The sequence below is a fragment of the Syzygium oleosum genome, unplaced genomic scaffold (genome assembly GCF_021117445.2).
Source record: "Syzygium oleosum isolate NSW1041296 unplaced genomic scaffold, Sole_v2.1 Sole_v2.09, whole genome shotgun sequence".
Classification (NCBI taxonomy): domain Eukaryota; kingdom Viridiplantae; phylum Streptophyta; class Magnoliopsida; order Myrtales; family Myrtaceae; genus Syzygium; species Syzygium oleosum.
The window spans coordinates 6936627-6958492 of record NW_026607493.1 but is presented as its reverse complement, the minus strand read 5'-3'; the positions used below and the strand labels follow the sequence as shown (position 1 = coordinate 6958492).

The window sequence follows — 21866 nt, the reverse complement described above, 5'->3', positions numbered from 1 at the left end:
GCAATACGTATAACAACCAAATTTGTAATAACTACTATACGACTCCCCATTGTAATAGTTAGTGCAACCTAGATGCAGTGGCTATTCCCAAAATATCCCGTGTCTTTTCTCCCACTTCTTCTTCCAATGTCAGATTATTAATTACAATTTAATAACTTACAACTAAATTTATTTTTATTATCTCTACAACGATAACAACAATTATAATTATTTTGACATAATCATATATTATATGACTAACAAATAAAATATTAAATAATAAGTAAATAATTCCTGTGAAATTAATTATGTTATCTTGATAGTATCATAAGTATTCATTATATTAAAGATTATTCATATTATAATAATTAGAATGAAATTACTTTCGTACTATTAGGTACAACCATCTAACCTTTTATAACTGTATATTATAGTCCTTTGGCGAGGTGATACGGTAACACTTAGGGTTTTCACGTACACTTGAATCACCATTTTGAATGTCTACGCCTCAAATCACACTTTCCATGTCACGATTTTTGAAAAATTAGTAACAGAGCGAATAGAAGCTTCTAACCTGTTAGTTGGCGGAAAATTTATAGTCAAATACGCAAAAATCAATAATTTTTGTGGTATTAATCCTATTAAAATACATGAATCCGACGGATCAATAGCGAGTGATGGATCATCGTGTTATGGGCGTACAAGCATCGTCTGCCAACTAAGCATGTTGAAAACCATCGTAGGAATCTGTCGTGTTGCTAGGCCAATCATGTCTGCACTCATCTTGCTGTACTCCAAAAGACACGATGTTCAACCACCCCAAGTCATTGTTTTATGTGCCTATCTATGATGGTTCAACCCTTATTTTCTCTTTAATATTCGCGCACGCAAACATAGGAAATGGACACACAGATAATAATAATGATAATAATAATAATAATAAATTTCATCTTCTTATGGCAACTATATAGCGTCGATCAGGAGACTTCTTCAACGACAAGCAATTGTTATTGGTAGTCTTGCTTGACATCGATGCGCCTGAGGTCATCAGGGCTTAGCAGATGCGACTCCTTCCAAAATCACGTCATGCTCTTGAGCAAGCCTCGATGGAGAAGTAAGCCATCAATTGGAACACAATTTCGGTGACGATTAGGTAGGGAATTTTCTGCGCACCTTTGTTCTCCAAGAGGTGAAAAAGCCAGGAACCCAAGTACACTTAAAAACATCTCTAGATCATCTACAGACAATGGGTCGAAAATCCTCCAACAAATTTGGTGACTTGATTGCACACAAAAGAAATCGCAGAATAAACGGTACAGTTGACAAAGTTGGGGACCGAAATCGAACTTCAAAACGTTATAGACTGGACCTTATAATTTTACATAATGGGGGTCATGGGAAGCGATTCTAACTTGTTCTAATGCTGAAAATGAGCCCAAATTACAAACAACCTCAAGACATCGTTTTCAGTAAGAAATTAGAAGATGACAAGGCATTACTATTTACTACCGTTGTTAGCTCGAGGCCATGGCTCAGATCATAACACATGTCCGTGTTTATCGCGTTTAATGGAATAGTGGATAAATATGAGAAATAAACTGTATATAGGGATTTACTTGCCTCAGCCAAGTGTGCTTATGTCTATGATTAGGTAGAGATTACAATCTCTCGATTGTGATCGAGTAGGGATTCGAATTGAGGGGGTTAAAGTCATTGAAGAAATATGAAGTTAACTTTTTTTCCGAGGTAATTCCTAAATCAATCCTGAACCTATTGTACAATGTCAATTCGGTCCTAATTTTTTTAATTTTACCAATGAAGTCCTAAACCCGTTTATGAAATTCCCGTATAATCATTTTGGCCAATTTTGACATGAAATTGTTGACGTGACGTCTAATCATCGCCGGTCGTTTTACGTGACATGGCTGACAATCTGACCTGGACAACTATGTGGACTGCCACGCCAGCCATTTATAGCGGCAATTGGCCGGAAAGACTATATAGGAATTTCGCACAAAGATTTAGGGCTACATTGATGAAATTGAAAAGTTTATAATTAAATTGGCATCTGTTCAAATTTAAGATAGAAATGGCAATTTTCCCAATTTATTTCTACATTAGAATTTAATGAACCTACACGTAGTATGTTGTGTAGTGACTATCAATAAGCTTAAAAAATTACTACAAAGTTCAAAGATTTTTTCTTGAATTTTTTTATGTGAATCTAAATAATTTGTGGACGGGAAGGTTTTCTCTTTGATGTCTACTGATTATATAATTAAGGAAAATTCTTTTTCAACGGGAACTTTTTCAATCAATATTCAGTCAATGTTGACTTCATCTTCGTTTGAATAATTCCTTTTCACAGAATGGAAAATTCTACCTAAACAACATAGATTACATTACTTACGAAGGCGTATACATAATGTCAATAGAAAATCATATTTTCTTACACGGAACATAACAGGCAGGAAAAGATTACAGAATGGGATTGTCAATACACATAAAGTAAGATCCAAGAGAATACAATGTTGAATCATAACTTTACTGAGACATGACAAATGCAATTTGAGTTCATCATTTGATTTGCATCTTTCAAACAAAATGGATATATTTTATCGTGGCTTCTTAATCAATTCTATGTAGATTTGATATAACAAATAAAAGTTCTAGCACATTGTTTCAATCCTTCAAAACTAGGAAAAGAGGGGCGCGCACACCGTGTCTCCATAAAAAGGGAAATCGGACAATTACACAATAGGAGTCCCGCTACTTGTCGCACCGATGCACTATCATCCCAGAACTTGCATTTAAGTCGTGTAGAACTTGTTAAAGTCATCCGCTTTAGTCCTTTTCATTAGCTTTGTCAGGTTTTAGTGGACAGAAAATCTACGCAGCAGCTTATATTCACGGCCAAGTAAGGTTGAAAAAATAAAAAAGAAAAAAAGCCACATAGCATTTCCATTCACTTAAAACTGACGAAGTTAAACAGACGGACTCAAAGTACATTGAAATTGCAAGTACTAGACTTAGATGCACAAAATGAATGCTTTTAGAAATTAAAAAGAAAAACCGTTTGCATATATACAGAGTAAGAAAATCCAACACCTCAATTTTGAGCATTACAACATATAATCGCAATTCATCACAGATAAACCGGCACAAACTTTAATTTATATATTTTTTTAAGAAATTGAGCTTGAAACTAGCGACCAAAGAGGGGGAAGAATGCAATTTTGTCTGGTTCAATTTGGAACAAATCCAAATCTTTCGATTCAACTCATTTCAATTCGGGTCCGGACCACATTTCAAGTCCGTTCATAGTATTTTGCTAACTTTATTTCACTTTTCTCGAATTTATTCGGCCTCCATTTCAATCCTACTCATCCCTCGTCGTAGATGAATCGATATTCTGAAATCTAAGTAATTGATGAGGGATAATGACAAAAGCAGTCTCAAAACTTTGGTCAAATATGCAATGTGGTCCCTGCACTTTTAATTTGTTCAATGTAGTCCCTAAACTTTAGCCTAATATTTAATGCGGTCCCTTAAATTTTAATTTGTTCAATATGATCCTGGACTTTTGGTACATATTCGACGTAATCCCTGAACTATATGAAAATGTTCAATATAGTCTTATATTGAACATTTTCATATGGTTCGGGGACTAAATTAAGCTTCTACCAAAAGTTTAAGGACCGCATTGAACAAATTAAAAGTTCAGGGACCACATTGCACATTAGGTTAAAATTCATGGACCATATTGAACAAATTAAAAGTTCAGGGATCGCATTAAAAATTGGATCAAATTTCAAGGACCGTTTGTGTTATTTTCCCAATATATTATCATACGATACAAAGCCCAAATATTATTTTTGTTTGCTCGATTCACGGATCCAAAATTCGAATCATTCGCGCCCATCTTTTCCACGGAAGGAAGATGCCCCTCGAACCAACCTTCCCAGATATTTCGAACTGGCCGTGCTTTACAGCTATCACCACCCAAAAGCATCACCACCAATTTGACCAAAGACTTTCCCAAAGATCTCAATTTCGCTTCCACACTCCTCTCTTCTTTAAATAAGGGAAAGACGACAATGGATCACGGGCGTGCTAAATTTTACTCCAATCTTGACACTTTATGGTAGCCGGTGGTAATTGACCACTTCTCCACGTCTGTGCCTTCGCAAGTGGCCTCACGATTTGGCATCCAACTTCAGAATCCCAAATCCTCGCATCTCTCCCTCGTTGACAGCAAATCAAACCTCGAAAAAAAGTAATATTTAATCAGTCGGTAAATCACATTCCTTCAGCGGTCTAATGTTGAATTTCAATGCTTCTTCCTTGCTTTACGCACTCACGGCTCCTGTAAATGAAACAATAAAAAACATGTGTGCGTGCTCCACGACATGAGGAAAATCAGCATCTTGGAAATCGCATGAGGGCTACTGAAAGTGGCAATTGGCATGAATAAATGACGTGTTACCTAACAAAATCCTTAATTTTTTAGCTAATAAGTGGGTTAATACCACAAAAAAAACTCTAAATGGGTACATCTGGGATAAAATTACCCCAAACTAATTTTTTTGTCATGAAAAATCCCAAACCGGTATACCTGTGACAAATTTGCCCTCCGTTAAATTAGATTAATACCGTGAAAAATCACAAACTGGTACACCAGTAACAAACGGATGGTAAAACCCCAAACTGATACACCAGACAACTGCCACGTGTCATCCAACTCATAAATTTGACAATAAAATTTAACGGAAACTAATAGAGGGTAAAATTATCACAAATGTACGTATCAATTTGGGATTTTTGGTGATCAAAAAATTAGTTTTGGATAAAATTATCACGTGTGTACTAGTTTGGAGTTTTTATGTAGTATTAACCCCTAATAAATTACCGCATACATATTTTTGTGATGAAGAGCCAAATTGCTAATCCCCGTTTGATTATGGAAAAATAAGAAATTAGATTTACCAAAAGAAAAAGGAGTAAATCTACTAGCAATATGTCATTTTACGAGCAAGGGAAATACCTAATAACTTTACCAAATCCGGAGGAATTTCTTTTGTGCCGAAAGCAACCAAGTTAGGAAGGGTCCATCCGGTTGCTTGCCATCAAGAACACGTTGGAAGACCGCAAGGGAGGGAGAGGATGAATGGGGACCAATAAATCTTTTATTAATTAGTACTTGGGGACCAATAATTGAGTGGATTTTGAATAAATTATTCTTTGTGTATGAAAAAGTTTTTCATTCTTTAGTTATGCTGCTGACATGAAAATGTTATCAATCAATATACAATGAACTCTTAGGGCCAAAAACTTCACTTTCACTAAATCTACTAAATTTGAAATTGAGATACTTCTAGAGGAAAAAAGAATCAGATAAGAGCTTATCATTCCATAATTAATCAATTAAATGAATTATATCAACATTTATTAGGTCGATATTAAAATATATTGGATATTTATTTAGATTTCAAATCGTCTTCAACTTGAGAACCAGCCATTAGGTCCCGTTCGTGGGGAGGATTCGATTTTTGTGATATTCAATGAGATATTAAGCCATCAAGCCCTCGAAGATCTTGTCCCACAGAAGAAAGAGTCGTAGAGCTTCTACGATTCAATATTATAAATAGATATTGTACTCCATTATTGAAATTAATATAAATTGGCACATCTTTTAATATAAAGTCGTGTTGAAAATTCTATATGAGTCCAAACAACAGTAAAAGAAAATGTATTTACGAACGCGTACCCGCACTTTAGCACATGCTATGTAACTAGTTTATGGTAGATCGGGGAGGAGGGACTAATGCGGGGTTGCCATCCTCCTTGATCACCGGTTTTGTAGGTTTTTCACTTTACAAAAAAATTATAAGGAGAGGACCAAATTCCAAGTTCATGGTTTGCGCACATAATTGCGCGTCGTTTTGGAAATTATCCCACGAGATTCGGTTCTATGGAATGTACTGCACACAATGAGTGAATAAGTTGATCAAAAGAATGACCAAACGGAATTGACCTCATAGCGAAGAATAAGGCCACCTATATGTGAATAAAATGCGCCTATAAACTCTATGTATGAATCGACCACCTGGTCTTTTTTTAATATATGACCTATATAAATAAGAATATATTTATTGGCTCGAAATTAATTAACTTAAAATAGAACCCCCTTCTCCATTGAAAAGAATAAACAAGCGGATCCAACTCCAAGGACTACGTACTCTGTTGTGGAATTGAATTCACGGGCCAGAAAGAGTCGAGAAAGTACAACTCTTTTTGGTTTTCTTGTTTGACTTTTCTAATGCCAATCTTGATGGGATCTTCCCCAAATTGTTTTTTCGAGTTTGTGTGTTTTTATTTGGGCTAGGCAAGAACAGTGTGGTTTCCTGTCAACTTCGTTTTCGCTATTAATCAATTAGTTAATCAACTAAACGTGAACAAGCTAAAACACTAGATTATTTCCATATGAAAGCGACTCGTGATAATGAACCAAAAGGCCCTTCGTGGTTTCTTGCCTATATATACTCCATCTCTGCCTCCCCTTCTTCCTCCCCCGCTCCCTCTTGCCTCTCTCTGCTCTTTCGCATTGAACCACCTTCGTTCATTTCTGTTTCTTGCTTGTAATACCTGCATTGCTCATCTTCGACCGGTACGTTTAACGTTAAGTTTCTTTAGATGAAGCTCAATTGGGTTCTTTTTGTTGGAGTCCGTGTTTTGTTGGACAAAGTTGTGGAGTTGGGACTTCTTGTTGGAAGCAACTTCTGGAGCATACGCTCTAAAAGGGCATCTTTCTTTTTTTTATAATGGAGACTTCAAGTCAATCAACTCTTCCAAATGGACGGTTACTAGTGGCCCATTGATGTCAAGATGGGTGTCGTCCATACATACTACGTTTGAAAGTAGAATTGCCATGCAATTAGAAAATACCAATTTTTGAAAAAAAAAATGACATTGTTCCTCTTTGCCGACTCCATCCGATGTCGTTTCGTCATGCTCGTCTGTCTTCTGGATTTCCTCACGACTTTTCCTATGGCTGACAAGCTCACATGTTCTCTTATTAATGCTAGTTTTAAAAATCGAAACCAATTTTTCTGAGTCACGCGCCTGAGTGAGGTGGATGGACCACTTGTTCAGTTGATGGAAAATCCAGTGGTCCAATTGTCCTTCCACCACCACCACCGTCCAATTGTTCTTCCACCTCCACCACACGGTGGTGGTGGTGGTGGTGGTGGTTGTCCATGGCTTGTTTCCTCAACAAAACCGAGCCATCCATCTGTTAATGGCCACTCATCATCTTTAACTGTTTCCTTTCTCTGTCTGTCATCTGAGCGAAGACTCTTGACTTCGTACCAGCCATGAAGTTCCTCACTTTAATGCTCAGACTGAACTTTCAGATAACCTTAGGGGACTCGAGACTTCGATGGAACGTTTTACTCATGCCTCTTCGTTTCCTTTTCAAGGTTCTGTGACGGAGATGGAGTTCCAGGACCTGTTTTGCCCATCTCAGAGTCCCAAATATGACTGCCTTCTCTTTGGTAATATTAACCTCCCGCCCCATGTTTTTGGATCTCTCTTTTGTATGCATGTTTCCTCAAATCTTTGAATTTTTCTGTTGAGAATAGGAGGATTGATGAAAAAGTACTGTCTTTGACATGCATTTTGCAGATTTAGATGACACCCTTTATCCGCTCAGTTGTGGCATTGCCAAAGGATGCCTGGAGAATATTCAAGGTAAATTGGCCATGTCTTGCCTCAACTCTCTGTCTTCTCTATTTGAACTGTACTTGGGTGCTGACTGCTGAGGAGGAGATTAATTTGTTAGCGCAGTTTCTGACGTGGGTCCTTTCGTTTTTTTCATTTTTCTTTCTGTAGATTATATGGTTGAAAAGCTTGGCATAGATGAGAGCAAATTGGATGCTCTGTGCAACCTCCTGTACAAAAACTATGGGACAACAATGGCTGGTCTCAGGGTATGATTTTGGTCATTGCCCTCCGTAGTTACTCACCATTTTCTAAAGTTTTCTGATGGGCGTATGGTTAGTTAGACGATTATATTGATTTTTTGCTTTTGGCCATTTCCTGAGCAGGGGATTGGCTATGACTTCGATTATGACCAGTACCATAGGTAAGACAAAGTGAAGCCACCCTTTATTAAAATCTGAATTGACTAGATGAAGAATTTTTTCTTGTTATTGATGATATGAATGTGGCTAAAAGTATTATGGGTTCTACAGTTTCGTCCACGGAAGATTGCCCTATGAAAACTTGAAACCAGACCCGGTACTTCGGAGTCTCTTGCTCAGCCTGCCATACCGCAAAATTGTATGTGCCTCGCCGTCTATATCCCAGCCTAATGACACAGTTATTCATGAGTACCCTTGAAACACCTCTGACATCATTCTGCGAATTGACCAGATATTCACGAATGCGGATAAGATCCATGCCGCAAAAGTTTTGAGCAGGCTCGGCCTTGAAGACTGCTTTGAAGGGATCATTTGCTTTGAGACATTAAACACTGTTCGCGGCAGTGTTGCATCTGGCGATGAGGACGACGTTGAGTTTGTGGAATCACCTGGCAGTGCTAACAGTGGGAGTTCAGAGATTTTTGACATCATCGGGCATTTTTCAGGACCCAATCTGGGTTTGGGATTACCAAAGACGCCAGTTGTATGTAAACCATCGGAGGAAGCCATAGAGCAAGCACTTAGGATTGCTGACGTCAATCCTCACAGAACGGTGAGATTATCTCTAACAGCCATTTTTGCAGCTGACCTGCTCTTATGTCATAATACTGAGTAATATTTCTCTTATCTGGTTCTTGTGTCTCAGATATTCTTTGATGATAGCGTTCGCAACATACAGGCAGGGAAAAGAGTTGGACTTCACACTGTGCTGGTGAGTAAAAACTGGAGCCCTGTACCGAAATCTTCACTATTGTTAATTACTGAATCCGAAGACGATTGTAAAACATGTGCAGATTGGAACTTCTCAACGGTGTAAAGGCGCAGATTATGCATTGGAAAGCATCCACAACCTGAGGGAAGCATTGCCTGAACTATGGGAAGCTGATTTGAAGTCGGAAGTCGGTTACTCTGGTGCCATCGCTGTAGAGACTTCTGTGACAGCTTAGATAGAAGTTAATGTGATCTCTTAATTGAAGAATTGGAATGTTGTTCTGGAAATCTACGGTCTATGCTAAATTTTTAATTTTGTAGATGAAGCACATGTTCAGCTGTAAGCTTTGGTTGTATATTAAAATGTTCTTTTCTGTACCTTCTCCCGTTTTCGGTCTAGGATGTTCACAATTGCAATAAATTTGGTTTCCTGTTCTAGTTAAGTTAGGATCGAATTCTGCATCTGCATATTGTCTGACAAAACATGGCATTGAACTATTAAAACTTAATCATCCTGGAAAATCCCTCTTCATAGATTTGCAATGTGGAAACGAGCGCACCTCGAATCCGATCCATCCCTGTAACACCAATTTACCAACTGATTGATCTATTATGTAATCCTCAGACAACTCTATCGATTGCAGTCATCAAACCTTTTTAGTGCTGGGGCTTGCTGCACAAATAAGGCCCTTGAACTTGTCTCCAATCTCTTCGCTCTTCCCATTTCTCAAAAGCTAAGCGATCCAGCACCTGTCCCTAGAACAACCTTTTCATTTACCTCTCCTTTTTGTCGTTTTCCCAGGACAAGGTAATTCCACTGGATGATTTTGTGTCTCCACCCTCAGCCTGTACATATTGGACCTCAACAAGTATTCTACGGGCCTAAAGAATCGTGGAGTTGCATGATTTTTTATTCGGTAGATTGTGTTCTTACCTTGATTGAGCATGTCTGCAATAGGTAATGGTAATTTCATTAGGAGGTTTTGCTATTTTTGAGAGATTTACCATAAGAGTAGATGGCAAGACTTTTTTTTTTGCTAGAAAGTAGATAGCAAGACTTGTCACCCCCCAAACTCAACAAAAACAAGGGCAATAACACAACCGTACTTTTACCCAAAGGACGCAGTCTAAAACATAACGATAACTTAACTTGATATCGAAATGTATACATCCATATATATTTGATACAAGGTCATCTAGTTATAATATCAGAGTGTTCTATAATTCATCAAAATGATATATAGACACATCTAACAAACAACTAACTCAGAAGCTTATCATAGCTCTATACAACTCATACCCAAAAATCTCCACTATCAAAATATCCTCCTAATAACAATAACGCTCTCGTCCTACTTACGGTTTGTTGAAGAACAAGAAAAGCGAGTAAGATAAATGGAATGAGCAATCATAGCCCAGTGAGTAATACATCTCTTCTAAGCAGATCAAGCATGCACTACACATTTAAGACACGAAAACATAACTCATTTACACCAAATTCAAAATATAACGAACTGACAAGATCAAAATGAGTTATATTTTACTTCAACATAACTATACCCATAGTAGAACTACCCTTTTCATCACTAATATCAAAACAGAATATTCAATGGTCCAGTACACGAATCAATCTCATGCTCTAAGTATTTAACCATAATTACGCATAACGCCCCGTGACAAAGGCGAGCAAGATTCCCCCATTAGGTAGGTCTCCTCCTATATTGCCGGTGACCGGCCTACAAGGATATCCTGAAACTAATACGCATACCCATAAAATCCTTAATGCGTTCATAGAAACACTGAGGTTCAACACAAACCCACAACAGCATCCTCCAAAATCTACAAAGTCATTCCATAATATATATATATATATATATTACAAATCAATTTCACAAACCAAAACATATAATAATTCTCAACTTCGTTCGTCAATGGGAATACATTTCGCAAGGTATTTTTCAAACCATTTCGGAATTCTTCATAAACCCAATTCAGAAATCGATATGTATTACATTTCGTAGCGCCATTCACAAAACATTTCTCAAATTATTTCGGAGTTCATTTCATAAACCTATTCACAAAGCAATACATATACGTAAACTTTCACGACACTTTTCATAATATGTTTCTCAACCATTCTCAAAATGACCAAAGAGTAGTAAATACCTGATCCAGATTATTATGCAACAAACATGTTTTTTCATTACTCATAATAATATCGAATATGTATTGCTTTCAAGACATGAGTTTAGAAATTCATAGAAGAAATAGCACCACTCAACTAAGAAAGCTGAAAACCAATATACGATGCTTACTCAACCCGACACACTCGTATTCCTATCAATTAATCGAAAAACGATATAAAAAACTGAGTGATACACTAATCTAACAAACGACTCGACTAATTATGCTTATTAGTTGAAAAAACAACACATGCACGCTAACAAATAAACTCATTTATAACAAGCATTCATCTTTATCTATTACACGTATCGTCCGCTATGCGCAACTCGAATGCGAAACTTCAACAAATTCGTTCCGATCAAACCGTATGTTGGAATCGATCTTCATCAAACCCCACAGCTCTGCAATGCATTCATCTACCATTTTCATTTAAATCTAAAGCTCAATAACCTCTTAATCAAACCTCACAATTCGACTTTCACATAACTCCAAATTTAAGACCTAACTTCGAAGATTACTTTGATTAAATAAATAATAGGCTTGAATATTTACCGGGCGTTGCAATTTGTAATTGATTTGGCTTCTCGAGACATCCGAATTATGTATGCGCAAAAAAAATTTCTCTCCTTTCTTTCCTTATTTTTCACAAACGAGCTCCTTCTTGCGTTTTCGTTGTTTTGTCTATCGGTGGTCTCGTCTTCCTTTTACGCTCACTTGTGCAACTGATGAAGAATAAGTGAAAGGGGGCTGAGTTTTTAAGGCCAAATTGTTAAAGGGTTGTCGGGCTTGCGCTTGACTAACAAAATAATGGGCTACTTAAGCTCATTATTACATTTTGGAACAACTTGGTCTGAGCATGGTGGAAAGTGGTCGCTGAGGCACGAGGATCTGGTTAAAGAGCAGCTCTTAGTAGGCTTCTAGGATGATAAAAGGGGCAAAAATGCACCAAATTGTGCACCAAACAGGGAAAGAGAATTTGGGATACGTCTGAAGACTGGAATTAACTCAAGGATGCGCATTTTGACATAACAACAATATTTAAGCGTGCTGAGGTGAGAACACTATTAGGATGAATGACCCAAGTGCCCACTTGCACGTCAAAAAACAAAACCGTGAGGCTCAATATGGAACGGGCCAATGCGAATAATATCTTGAATGAGTTAATTCAAAATCACAACTGAAATCCTAAAACTTGCGCCTAATGATATGATCCTGGCGAGTCTAGATCAACTTTTTTGGACATAACATTGTGTCTGAGTTCATTTTGGCAGGTCCATTCACATGGAGAGAACGAGATAGAAAGGACAGATCTCGAAGTCGTCGCTCTCCTCCCATCTGGTGCATTGACTCATTACCTTGTACCTCTTTTCCAGTTCTGCAGTCGATGAAGAGCACATGGAGTGAACCTTTTCGCGGGAGATTGACCGACCAGGGGACCTTTTTTATTTCGACATTGATTCCTGCGATGAGTATGCACGATCCATTATAATATTAGCAATCGCTGCAGACCAGACTATGAAATGAAAACAATGACTTTGTTCATGTGTTTTCCAGTCTAAGTACATACATACGAATCGACACACATAATATTTTAGCGCGACAGATTCCTTTACATTATTAAATTTTCTACGCTTGACAAGGTGGTCAGCATGTGAAGAAATTTGTTGTCTTTAAGTAATGATCTTTGGGTGGCGGCAGTAATTTGCTGCTATTCTTCAGGCGCATGAAGACTGGGCTCGGCTTCTGCTGCCTCATCTCTCTCTCTCTGGAACCGGGATATCCTTCAGGTACGCTTTCGATCTTCCTGTCAAAACTCGATGCAAAGAAAATTCTAAGCAGAGAATAGGTAAATTAAGTCGTCAACTATCGTAGAGGACATCTGAGTTTCGGCATTTTATATGAATGCGGTAAAAGGGCATCTGCAAATTATGGTTGGTTTGGTTACTTGATCTACTTGTCACTGGCAACAATGATGGGCATCGAGAAACCGTTTTCTTTTCAAATATTACTGGAAAATATCAGAACTAGTATAGATTGATTCTTTTCGGTTCAGGTTGGCAATCTGAGTCTGAGGTTACAATAGGATAAGTCAGCTAGCTGAGAATATTTTTCTTAGTTGAAAGCAACGAAACCACGAACTTTGCGCTAAGATAACCAGTCTATTGCAGTGAAGCTGGTATTTTCATGCTCTATTACCGTCAGAGTGAGAACGCATTGATGGATCCGCTGATGGGAGCCTTGTATCCTTCTAATGGGTTCCGCTCGGACGATCAGTCAATATCTGCTGTTGTAGATCGTAGTTTTGTTTCAAGACAGACTTTTCAAAGCGCACCCGACAAATGCGGAGAGATGCATCCTTTGGTTGATGTTGCCCCATTTTCAAATGATTGTCGTGATGCACCATACACCGAAGAGGCTGAATTCTCTGATGCAGTCTTCGAATACATTAGTCGCATTCTCATGGAAGAAGACATAGAAGAGAAGACATACATGCTTCAAGATTCTTTGGATCTATTGTCAGCTGAAAAATCCTTTTACGAGGTCCTCGGCAAGAAGTACCCGCCTTCACCTGAGCCAAGCCGCGCTAATTGCGTCACCTACAATGACAAACACTCAAATGACAGTCTCTTAGACAACACTAGATATACTAGCACTAACGACAGTAGGCAAAATGGATACATTGCTGGTACTGGTTGGGTTCAAAATCCAAGCAATTACGGTACAGTGAGTTTTGAAAGAGATATTAGTCGAGCAACGTTTCAACCTAATCGAGCGGGTAATGCGCAGATGCTTGACTTGTGTGGTGAGAGCCAATTTGTTCGGCAGTTTAGGATGGGGGTCGAGGAATCCAGCAAGTTTCTTCCTAATCAAGCAAATACCAAACTTCTATCTCCGAATCCGAATGGAAAGATTGACAAGGCAAACCGCCTCGATGCATTGAAGAGGAAAGTGAGTCTCCATAGGGAGGAAGGAAACATGGAAGAGAGAAGTAGCAAGCAGGCTTTTGTTCATGAAGAATCCGAACTTCGCTCGGAGAATTTCGACATCGTTCTGCTTAGCAGCCAAGGGGAGGGCCTGGCCCGTCTTTTGAGTCTCCGTGCGTCGTTGAAGAACGGAGTGAACGAAATCACACCCAAGATCGAAGAGCCCAAAGGTGGTAGACGTCGCGGCAAGAAGAAAAGAGGGAAAGTGGAGGTAGTCGATGTGAGGACGCTCCTCATCCGATGTGCACAAGCCGTGGCATCAAATGATCATAGGAGCGCGAACGCTCTGCTGAATGAGATCAGGAAACACGCCTCACCTTTCGGTAATGGGACCCAGAGACTCGCTCACTACTTCGCTGATGGTCTTGAGGCACGGTTCGCCGGCACAGGCAGCCAAATATATAGAGGCCTCGTCAATAAGAAAACAGCCGCCACTGATATGCTTAATGCGTACCAGCTGTACCTTGCCGCTTGTCCATTCCAAAGAACTTCTAATGTCGTCTCGAACCTGACGATATTGGATACAGTGGCGGATAAGACGAGGGTTCACGTCATCGATTTCGGCATTCTTTATGGATTCCAATGGCCCACTCTGATTCAGCACCTTGCCCGGAGACCTCGTCCCACGAAGCTCCGGATCACCGGCATAGACTTGCCTCAACCCGGATTCAGGCCCGCAGAAAGAGTCGAGGAAACGGGTCGGCGCTTGGCAAATTACGCTGAAAGTTTCAAGGTGCCGTTTGAGTACAACGCCATTGCGAAGAGGTGGGAGTTCATTAAACTAGAGGAACTCAAGATCGATAGGGATGAAGTGACTATAGTTAACTGCTTGTACCGGTTCGAGAACTTGTTCGACGAGACCATCACGGAAGAAAGTTCGCGAGACATTGTCCTCAACCTGATAACAAGAGCCCAGCCGGATCTCTTCATCCACGGTGTTATCAACGGGACCCACAATGCCCCGTTCTTTGTCACCCGGTTTAGGGAGGCTCTGCATCACTTTTCTTCTCTATTCGACATGCTTGACACCATAATACCCCGCGAAAACCGGGAGAGGATGCTGATCGAGAAGGATATGTTCGGGAGGGAGGCATTGAATTCGATTGCCTGTGAGGGATGGGAGAGAGTGGAGAGACCGGAGACGTACAAGCAGTGGCAATTACGCAACCTGAGGGCCGGGTTCGGGCAGGTGCCCTTAAGCAGGAAGGTAGTGCGGTTCACGATCGACCGGATCGTTTCGAGCTACCACAAAGATTTCGTCGTAGACGAAGTCAGCAAGTGGCTGTTGCTAGGATGGAAAGGACGGTTTCTATGCGCCCTTTCTACTTGGAAACCGGCACAGCGAGATCGGTATGCACATAGTTGAAGGAGCAAAAATGAGGTCGTCGCTACAGCAGCCGTCAAAAATCAAAAGATGACTGGGGACATCAGAATCACGGTCAGGATTCTCCTGAACATGTATATACGTGGGATTTACCAGATGTGTGAATGGTTTTTATGTGAAAATCCCCTTGTTTAACACATTGCGTCGCGACCATCTGATCTCAGTGCCCTTTTGTGTGGCGATTCTTTCGCGTCTCGTTTTTTCCGGCGAGGAATAAGCATTGTTTAGATGATGTGATACTATATGATTGTTACTGAGGGATAGCAGAATCCAGCACCTGAATAGTTTCCAGGCATATCAGCTGTTCACATAGGTACATATCCAGGTGAAGGGTAAACATAGCTAAAATTGCAAAGATCTCACACTTCAAATGCAATTTTCGACAAGGACACCGAAACCTGCTACCCTAAGGTGGTCCGGCCAGGCTCAAGAAGGGAATTGCTTTCCCAAGCCCACCTGACCTATGATCCCATCTAGTGAGGGTTATCGCGTAACGTAGATATTAAACCATATTTTCATCGGGAACATTTGATAGTGATATCACAAAGTTTTAGACCTACACGGAGAACGTTAAAGAGATCACATGGTACCAAAATAGAGGGTTGGACAAAATCTCGTGTTTCCTTTCCCTTAGCAAGGCCAAGGCCTTTCAAATTCGAGCGAAGGATTTCAATGGTAGCGAGCTAGAAATTTCAAAAGTATACGATATGATGGCGATTGGAATTTCGGAAGAACCAGACCAAAAAATTCTCTAGACTCTATGCTCCGATCATAAATCAAATGAATGAACGAGAGATAAGTGGTGTCGTAATCCGATTATTTTACAAAAAATAAATGATTTGGAAAATATTTTCCTAAAAATAATCGTTCCTATCGCTTATAAAAATGAACGAACAAAAAATATATCTATCGTTCACGAAAATATTTAAACATAAATTATTATCGATAATGAAAATATTTTTCATTAAGTAATTATTACAAGCGATCATTTTTAGGAAAATATTTTTTAAAAAATTTAATTTTCTACAAAATAAACGGAGCATTAAAGTTAAAACCCGCCTCCGATGATAAGTGTCTGCTGTAGGTTTTAACTAATTTTATATCAACATTTGTAATTTCATAGAAAGTTGCTACATGTCGACCCACCCCCCTTAAAGCCAAGATTTTGCCAAATTTCTCCGTCGCCTCCTAATCCTAAAATCTTTTACGTTTTCCACCAGCGTTAAATATAGTGCAGGCACATTCCTAAAATCTCGTTTGTAAAAAATGGAATTTTGTTTGGTCCACGGTAAATTCGAATGTAAGTAAAAAATTTGACCAATAACTAAATTCGCATGTCAGTGCAAGTCGTACCACGAGGATAGCCAGTATCCACGTTAGCGATTTCCAGGCAAAATTAGCTAGAATGGCTATATTGGCAAATCGTTAAAAAGTTTAAAAATAAATTAGCAAAATTAAAATGTTTAGTACTAAATTGATATCTGCACAATAAATTTAGGAATTTTGTGGTAATTACCCCATTACAAACGATCATCACATTTTTCCGCTAGTACATACAGAAAGAGTTGCTCACGTATTTACTACTAGTGTTGGTTAAAGTTTGTAATCTGCGAAAAAATAATTATTTTATCACTGTATATTTTTACTAGATTATTACTATTGTTTCAAGTTTACGAGTACTAGAGTCTATTTATCACTACCGTACTAATAAAATAATTAATTTACCAGGTTGAAAATACCTCAACTCACGAACAGTCATCGTTATTACAAGCGGACGTGTTTTTCTTTGCAAGCAGATTATAATTTGCTATGTTGGTAAGTTATTAAATTCATAGTTCACTTCCTATTTACACCACTAAGATTTAATTTTAAGTAGTAAATTTATTAAAAAGTCTCATGAGATATATTGCATTGACGCCGTAAGTCGGATGGTAAGCTAATTACACTAGGCGATAACTAACCATTAGTAACTTAAAAGCATAGCCATCTTTGGTAAATTGTAAAGCTTCAGTGGTAACTTACTATTTCAACCACTAAGATTTAGTTTTGAGTAGTAAATTTTTAATAAAAAAAAATTCATAAGTTACAATTACATTGACATTCGTAAGTTGAATAGTAAATTACTTACTCAAATGATAACAAAACGGAGCTATGTTTGTGACTCGTAACTTGCATAGCGAATTACAACCGGTAATGTCACTAACATCGCTCGTAAACGATAATCAGTAACCTGCTAGTTGCACAAATTTACCTCGACAATTTAAAATTTACTGCCGATTGCACAACATATTTTACCATTGACGGTGATTCTTCTGTTGCATGCAAAGCTAACTCCGCTTCTTCTTGCTTCTTTTCCAAGCCCACGATCTCCTCTCATCCTAACCTAACACCTTCCTGTCACAGCCAACCCTAAACTTCCAATTTCAAGATTTCGCAGAACATCGCAGACTTTCAAGAACGCAATCATTCGAAAGTCCCGGCAGGGTCCTGGCGATTCCATCGACATCTACATGTTTTTCTTGGAAAACCCACTTGAGTTTCCTCCATATTAGGCGGACAAAGAGGCTACAGCAGCACTCGCGTGTAATCTGGTAAATTTAAACAAGGCCCTGTCGGCACAACCGGAGGCGGGGGCGACGGGAAGCTGATGGATATGCTTTTGAGGTTGACTGACTGTCTTTTCACGCCTCGTGCACGTCGAACCTGGGTCTGCATTCTTCAGCTTCAAGTAGCCGCGTGCCCTTCATCCTCGCTAAGTCACTCTTTGCCAAGTCGTCCGCGCTAAGTTTGATTGAACCGACACTGAACTAGAGAACACGTTGACATGGAAGGCTCCACTCAAGAATCATGTCATGATTTTCTCCAGATTAGGTTTTTTGAAGCGATTTTTTTGCATCTCTCCATCATGTGCTGTTCAATCAAGTAGTCTGGCGACCAACCTTTGCAGAGCCTACCCGTGGTAATTACTTAAAAAATTGATAAAAATTATTATTATTATGCATAGTTTTGTCAAGAAAGGATACTGTCATGTGCTCTTGAATATCAAACCAGCTCAACTTCGATAAACAACTCTCCACGATAAGCAGTCAAGTTTTGCTGAGGACCGTTGACCCACCGCTTTTTTCCTTTATTCTTTTGGCTTCAAGTCCTCTCTCTCTCTCTCTCTCTCTTGGTGTTGTGAGGTTTGAGAACCCAATAAGAAAGGCCATTTCATTCGTCCATTGGAGAACATCATCACATTCCCTGCCTTGCAAGTTGCAGCTTTGCAACTCCACTTACCTTGATGGACTCTCTGCTTCAACCCACGTCCATGGCATGATCTCATAGTTTCTCTATTTCTGGGCTTGCATACTTCCATCCATGGCTAGCGGAGACCATCATCCATCGACCTCACCTTCCTCCGAGATCAAAGCCAGAGCAAGCTTGTGGCGAGGCAACAATGCAGTACACCCGGTCGACATCGACGTCGATGCGGACACGGCTGTGTCTGCTCCGAGTCCCGTGTTGTACAGAGAAGTCGAGCATTTCAAGAAATGGAAGCCCCTGCTTGTGCCCTGCTTCATCGTCGCGAACACTGTCATGCTTGTGATCACTATGTACGTCAACAATTGTCCTGAGAACTCCGTCTCTTGTGTCGCCAAGTTCTTGGGCAGATTCTCCTTCCAGCCCTTCAAGGAGAACCCTCTTCTTGGCCCTTCATCATCAACGTGAGCCTCGTTCCTCTGATTTTCCCCTGTTTTTCATCTCTATTCGGCTCTGTAACTTGCACAAATTATCTGTTGGATTTGAGTTTCACAACAATGAGCCTCAGGACGATGATGGAACTCCAGCTTCATGCTTTACTCTTAATTGACTCCTACGTGACTAACCATTTATTACAGATATCTTGTTTGTCCTGAAAAATCCCAGTTTGTGGTCTTAGGCTTCAGAAAATGGGTGCTCTGGAAGTTAGCAGGGTAGTGGACAGACATGAAGTGTGGCTCCTGATAACCTGCATCTGGTTGCATGGAGGAGTCTTCCATCTATTAGCAAACATGTTGAGTTTTTTAGTCATTGGAATTCGGCTGGAGAAAGAGTTTGGGTTCGGTATGTATGTATCTCAGTTTTGCTTGTTCAATTTAATGTCAATTCTGTTATAGAATCAGCTCTGATCACCTTCATCTGAGTTTGATATGCATCTCAAATTTGTCTAATGTTGCCCTGTCAGTTTGTCGTCCGTATAGTTACCTCCAATCTGTTAAAATGCGAGTATCTCAGTAAATTTTGGCTCGTAAACTCTGTTTTCTCTTTTTGACCTGCAGTGCTGATCGGGTTGCTCTATGTCATCTCTGGACTTGGAGGAAGTCTGATGTCATCCCTCTTCATCCAGTCAAGTATTTCCGTTGGTGCTTCTGGTGCAGTTTTTGGGTTACTGGGAGGGATGCTCTCTGAAATCATCACTAATTGGTCTATTTATGCTAACAAGGTACTTTTCTGCATCGCATCGAAATGCGAACGTTCAAATGAGTGATTAAATTTAGAAGTGAATTCTGTAGTAGTTTTTTATGAAACAACCGATTCTGTTCTACGTGCTTTCTTCAGGTAGCATCATTCTTGACCCTCCTGATCATCGTCGTGATCAATTTGGCAGTCGGGATTTTTCCGCACGTCGATAACTTTGCTCACATCGGAGGATTCCTGTCAGGCTTCTTGCTTGGATTCTTGCTTCTCATCCGACCCCAGTATAGCTGGATCATTCAGAAGTATGCTCCTCCAGGATATGCATCCGCTTCTGCGAAGCCTAAATTCAAGACATATCAGTGCGCATTGTGGGTCATTTCTCTGATTGCCTTGATCGCCGGGTAATCTTTCCACAAAAATGGCCTCATATCATCTCGTTACATTGCATAATCTACATTTTGTGATACATTCTTGACGGTGATTTCGATGCTAGGCCCTAAATTAAAATGCTGCAGGTTCATTCTCGGTATGGTGATGCTTCTGCGGGGCGTGAACGCAAATGATTCTTGTTCATGGTGCCACTACATGTCTTGTGTTCCGACTTCTAGATGGAGCTGCAAGGCCGGGCCCGCCTCATGCTCGGTAGTCATCTCTCTCTCTCTCTCTCTCTCTCTCTCTCTCTCTCATTATGCCAAATGATTTCGCTAATGATCAGTTACATTGCCTTCTGTTGTAGTCTGACCAAATAGGAAGCCAGCTGAACTTGACTTGCTCAAGCAATGGAAAATCAAGAACATACACATTGCCTGGTGCTACCACTTCCCAGATTCAGGGTCTCTGCACTCAGCTTTGCAATTGAAGATCACACGGCGATATCCAGTGGATTGTAATTAGAGCCCAAGATTGGTGTAAATTCGTTTCACGGACAATTTTCTTGTTTCTCATTGCCGAGTTTTCACTTGCCATTTATTCGAAAAACCTCGTCCCTCCTGGCCTTCCAACTGGGAAGTCTGTGGAGCTGTATGTCTATGTGTATCCTGTAGGTAGAGTTTACTGAGGTTTCAACTGAATCCAGTGGTAGATGGATCGAAACTCAAGAGAGAGGATGGTTTGTCTTTAAAATGTGATGACTTCAGTAAATGCTTTTGGTGTTTCCACTCAAGAATCAGCATAGATAGCTATTTCTACATGGTAATAACTCATAAGATTGCAGAAAAAAGAGTATGATTAATTAAATAAGAAATCGCCGTCTGTGGGAATCGAACCCACGACCACATGGTTAAAAGCCATGCGCTCTACCGGCTGAGCTAAGACGGCTGACATTCTAAGCAGGACTCCAAACAGATTAATTCCCGATATTTCGACTTAATGCTCTACCTCTCCCTTCGAACTGAAGATAGTTATTGAAAAACGGAGGTCCCAAGGTTGACCTTACTGAGAACAACATGGTCGAGATTGAATATGTGAATAACAATCACCTATCCCCGAGAGTCTCTATCGATCCGACTTACCCGCAAAGCCTATCTAGACAGGGGGAAGAAGGCCATTTTCGTCAGGCTATTGGGGAGATCCGTGGGGTACCAGACTTTATATTCAATCCACCCTAGTGTGCCCTTTGCTTTTGCTTCTTGAATTGGTGAACCAGCCAAGATTGACAGCAACACAGCTTTGGCCACGAGGAGACGTTTTACTCTGAGTATGTGTTGAGGTTAATCTCATTCAGCCTTTGGTGGCTCAACTTTGGCTGTATGAAAAATGACATTTAGTCCATTACGAGGTACTCAATACGATCTGCTTCTCTTGTGGTTGGAAAAGCCCCAGCAGCTTCGTCTCGACTTCCATGATCTGCCTATCGACGGCATGGATGCTCGCCGACTTGTCCTTCATGCGCATGAGGATGCTGAGACGAACCCACCAAATGTCCAGATCATAGCCACCATCTTTCAAGCCAACCTCATGAAGCACTATTCAACGTCCATGACA

At 39.8% G+C, this 21866-nt stretch overlaps 3 protein-coding genes and 1 non-coding gene across 6 annotated transcripts; 3 read left to right on the top strand and 1 right to left on the bottom strand.

Annotated features, from left to right (window-relative positions):
- Positions 1–6495: 6495 nt before the first annotated feature.
- On the top strand, positions 6496–9269 carry LOC115692787 (uncharacterized). Of its 2 annotated transcripts, XM_030619746.2 has the most exons (9): positions 6496–6646; positions 7458–7532; positions 7663–7728; positions 7870–7967; positions 8085–8122; positions 8232–8319; positions 8413–8733; positions 8827–8892; positions 8975–9269. In XM_030619746.2, the coding sequence occupies exons 2-9, from the start codon at positions 7472–7474 to the stop codon at positions 9125–9127; spliced, it is 891 nt and encodes a 296-aa protein (XP_030475606.1). In that variant the 5' UTR covers positions 6496–6646; positions 7458–7471; the 3' UTR covers positions 9128–9269. The 2 variants fall into 2 exon arrangements, with proteins under 2 accessions (XP_030475606.1, XP_030475604.1); XM_030619744.2 differs by lacking the exon at positions 6496–6646 and having other exon boundaries at positions 7116–7532.
- A 3874-nt stretch (positions 9270–13143) lies between these two features.
- On the top strand, positions 13144–15552 carry LOC115692777 (scarecrow-like protein 9). The gene has a single exon (XM_030619734.2). The coding sequence runs from the start codon at positions 13260–13262 to the stop codon at positions 15423–15425; it is 2166 nt and encodes a 721-aa protein (XP_030475594.2). The 5' UTR covers positions 13144–13259; the 3' UTR covers positions 15426–15552.
- A 3060-nt stretch (positions 15553–18612) lies between these two features.
- On the top strand, positions 18613–21048 carry LOC115692772 (RHOMBOID-like protein 1). Of its 2 annotated transcripts, none has more exons than XM_056314780.1 (6): positions 18613–19150; positions 19366–19529; positions 19745–19908; positions 20025–20284; positions 20399–20528; positions 20620–21048. In XM_056314780.1, exons 1-6 carry the CDS (start codon positions 18804–18806, stop codon positions 20740–20742), a joined length of 1188 nt encoding a protein of 395 aa, XP_056170755.1. In that variant the 5' UTR covers positions 18613–18803; the 3' UTR covers positions 20743–21048. The 2 variants fall into 2 exon arrangements, with proteins under 2 accessions (XP_056170755.1, XP_056170756.1); XM_056314781.1 differs by having other exon boundaries at positions 18614–19150; positions 20399–20525.
- A 79-nt stretch (positions 21049–21127) lies between these two features.
- TRNAK-UUU (transfer RNA lysine (anticodon UUU)) lies at positions 21128–21200 on the bottom strand. The gene has a single exon. It is a non-coding gene; the product is annotated as a tRNA-Lys (tRNA).
- Between the last annotated feature and the right edge of the window lie 666 nt (positions 21201–21866).